Source organism: Oratosquilla oratoria, chromosome 4 (genome assembly GCF_046742065.1).
Source record: "Oratosquilla oratoria isolate Oo_2021 chromosome 4, ASM4674206v1, whole genome shotgun sequence".
NCBI classification, from domain to species: domain Eukaryota; kingdom Metazoa; phylum Arthropoda; class Malacostraca; order Stomatopoda; family Squillidae; genus Oratosquilla; species Oratosquilla oratoria.
In genome coordinates this window covers 15,161,505-15,164,004 of record NC_134780.1, presented here as the reverse complement: position 1 = coordinate 15,164,004, position 2,500 = coordinate 15,161,505, and the positions used below count along the sequence as shown (strand labels likewise).

Sequence of the window (2,500 nt, the reverse complement as noted above, 5' to 3'; positions counted from 1 at the left end):
TGAAGAATGGTGAATCTGCAATTGCAACACAGAGCTTTCCGAGCTCATTACAAGTTAGGATGGCATGATGCTGTTCCAGATAGAAAATCAGTACAGCTATGGGTCGCAAATTTCAGAGCTACAGGTTCGGCACTTAAAAGAAAACCACCTGGAAGGCCACGAAGCGCTCGAACGCCAGACAGTGTTCAAGCTGTGAGACTTTCTGTTACTCAGTCTCCTACACGTTCAGCTCGCAAACATGCTTCGGCCTTGGGATTGTCTGATCGAACAGTCAGAAGAATTCTACACACTGATATGCAGTTCCATCCATACAAATTAATGATTGCTCAGAAACTGCACGAGAGCGACTTGGAAGATTCCATGTCATGTTGTACCGATGTCCTTCAAAATGTTCCTGTAAATGATGTTCTCCTCACAACTGATGAAGCTCACTTTCATCTCTCAGGCTGTGTGAATAAGCAAAATTTTCGTTATTGGGCTGAAAATAACCCCAGACATGAAAGACCTCTACCCAGTGAAAGAGTGACTGCATGGTGCGCAGTTTCGACATTAGGTGTATAGGGTCCTTATTTTTTTGAGGAGAGAAACCACACCTGGCCGATATGTGGAGATGTTGCAGACATTTCTGGAACCAAAAGTAAACGACCTTCACAAACAGAATGTGTGGTGTCTACAGTATGGAGCCACAGCACACACAGCAAGAAGAACAATGGAAGCTCTGAGAGAAATGTTTCCTGGACGTTTGATTTCCTTACGCGGTGACATTCAATGGCCAGCACGCTCGCCCGATCTCAGCCCTTGCGATTTTTTTCTCTGGGGTTACTTGAAAGCTAAGGTCTACAAACATCGACCGGGTACAATTGAAGAATTAAAGAATGCTATTCGTCTAGAGATTGCAAAAATACAGCCTGAGATGACTATTCGAGTTATGGAGAAATTCAGAAATCGTCTTCAACAGTGTATAGAGGATAGAGGTCACCATTTAGAGTATGTACTTTTTAAAACCAAATGAATAAAAACTCCAACTCTTTGTTTAAACAACAATATAATTGAGTTTTCATAAACGTTCATTTTATTCCTTTTGCCAACCTTTAAAATGTGGGAGATATTTCTGCCGCACCCTGTATTAAGACCTTTCTAAGGTGTAAAGGAAATACCTTAAAAAATTGATTAATACAGAGCAATCCATCACATTTAACGAAATATATATATATATATATATATATATATATATATACACACACACATATATATATATATGTATATATATACATACATATATATATATATATACACACAGGTATATGTATATATGTATATATATACATATATATATATATATATATGTGTGTGTGTGTGTGTGTGTGCGTGTGTGTGTGTGTGTGTGTGTGTGTGTGTGTGTGTGTGTGTGTGTGTGTGTGTGTGTGTGTGTGTGTGTGTGTGTGTGTGTGTGTGTGTGTGTGTGTGTGTGTGTGTGTTTCTAGGGCACAGGTTCTCTCGGAGACAATTTTAGTGAATATCAACTGCGCTAATAAGTTTAACTATCTTGAGTTGTAATTTCTTGAGTTTAAGAACTTCTTATCATCCTCGTTCAACTTTTGGACGAAAACATCCATAGTACTCGGAAAAGGAAATTCACTGTAGACTGCTGATAACTACTATTGTAAAATATGTAACAGCATGTAAAAATTGTTGACAATAACATCAAAAACTCCTTTTTTTATTCTTACTAAAAGGTTTCTTCAGGGTGAGAGGACTTCACTGACTGTAGAGATGGTCTGCTGTTTGGGAGGGCTGGTGAGAAGTAGACTAGTGGACTAACTAGGTAAGACCACCCGCTCGCGCGGGATCGGTTTTTGTGGGAGGGGAAGAATGTCTGTAAGAAAATTAAAAGATAGTAGTGTATAAAAGAGGGCTATTGCCAAAATGCGTTTTTTCGTGAGCGATTAGGGGCGGTCTATGATCGTGGCTCGGGAGAAATGGGCAGGAAACTTAGACGGCGGCGCCGATGCCTGGGATTAAAATCACCAAAAGTTGAGAAAATGGTAGGAGGCGTATTAGTAGAGAATGGTTGAAAATCGGAAAAATCTTTAGTGGGAGGTAAACTGAAATGAGAAGATGTAATATAAGAGAAAGTTAGAAAGGAAGCGAAAAGTGAAGGTGGCGGCTAGGCGGAGGCCTTATATAGGAGGCCTACGGCTTAACCAACTCGGCACGGTTTGAATGCTGGGCTTTGATTGGCCCGGTGGATACTTCCTCTGAGCCCGGGCAGTGAGAAGAAACTCTAGCTGCTCCACGGTTCAGCTGGCCCAGCCCATATAGAATGCTAGAATCTGATTGGCTGCTGGGTTCTTTCTGTGATCTTGGGTGATGGAAGCAGGCTCTGGTTCGTCTTCTGATGTCTGGCGATACTGGCTAGGGTTCTTGGCCTAAAGGAACTGACTCACGGCGAGTTGGCGGAGGGTCTTGCGGACGTTGAAGGGAGAGCTACTCTTGCTGG

At 41.6% G+C, this 2,500-nt stretch overlaps 1 protein-coding gene across 1 annotated transcript; it reads left to right on the top strand.

Annotated features, from left to right (window-relative positions):
* The first annotated feature begins 6 nt into the window (after positions 1 to 6).
* On the top strand, positions 7 to 561 carry LOC143024401 (uncharacterized). The gene has a single exon (XM_076183201.1). It carries the CDS (start codon positions 7 to 9, stop codon positions 559 to 561), a length of 555 nt encoding a protein of 184 aa, XP_076039316.1.
* The last annotated feature ends 1,939 nt before the right edge of the window (positions 562 to 2,500 follow it).

Excerpts from the sequence above, each read along its gene's own strand:
- LOC143024401 (XM_076183201.1), top strand. The coding sequence starts at position 7 with ATGGTGAATCTGCAATTGCAACACAGAGCTTTCCGAGCTCATTACAAG.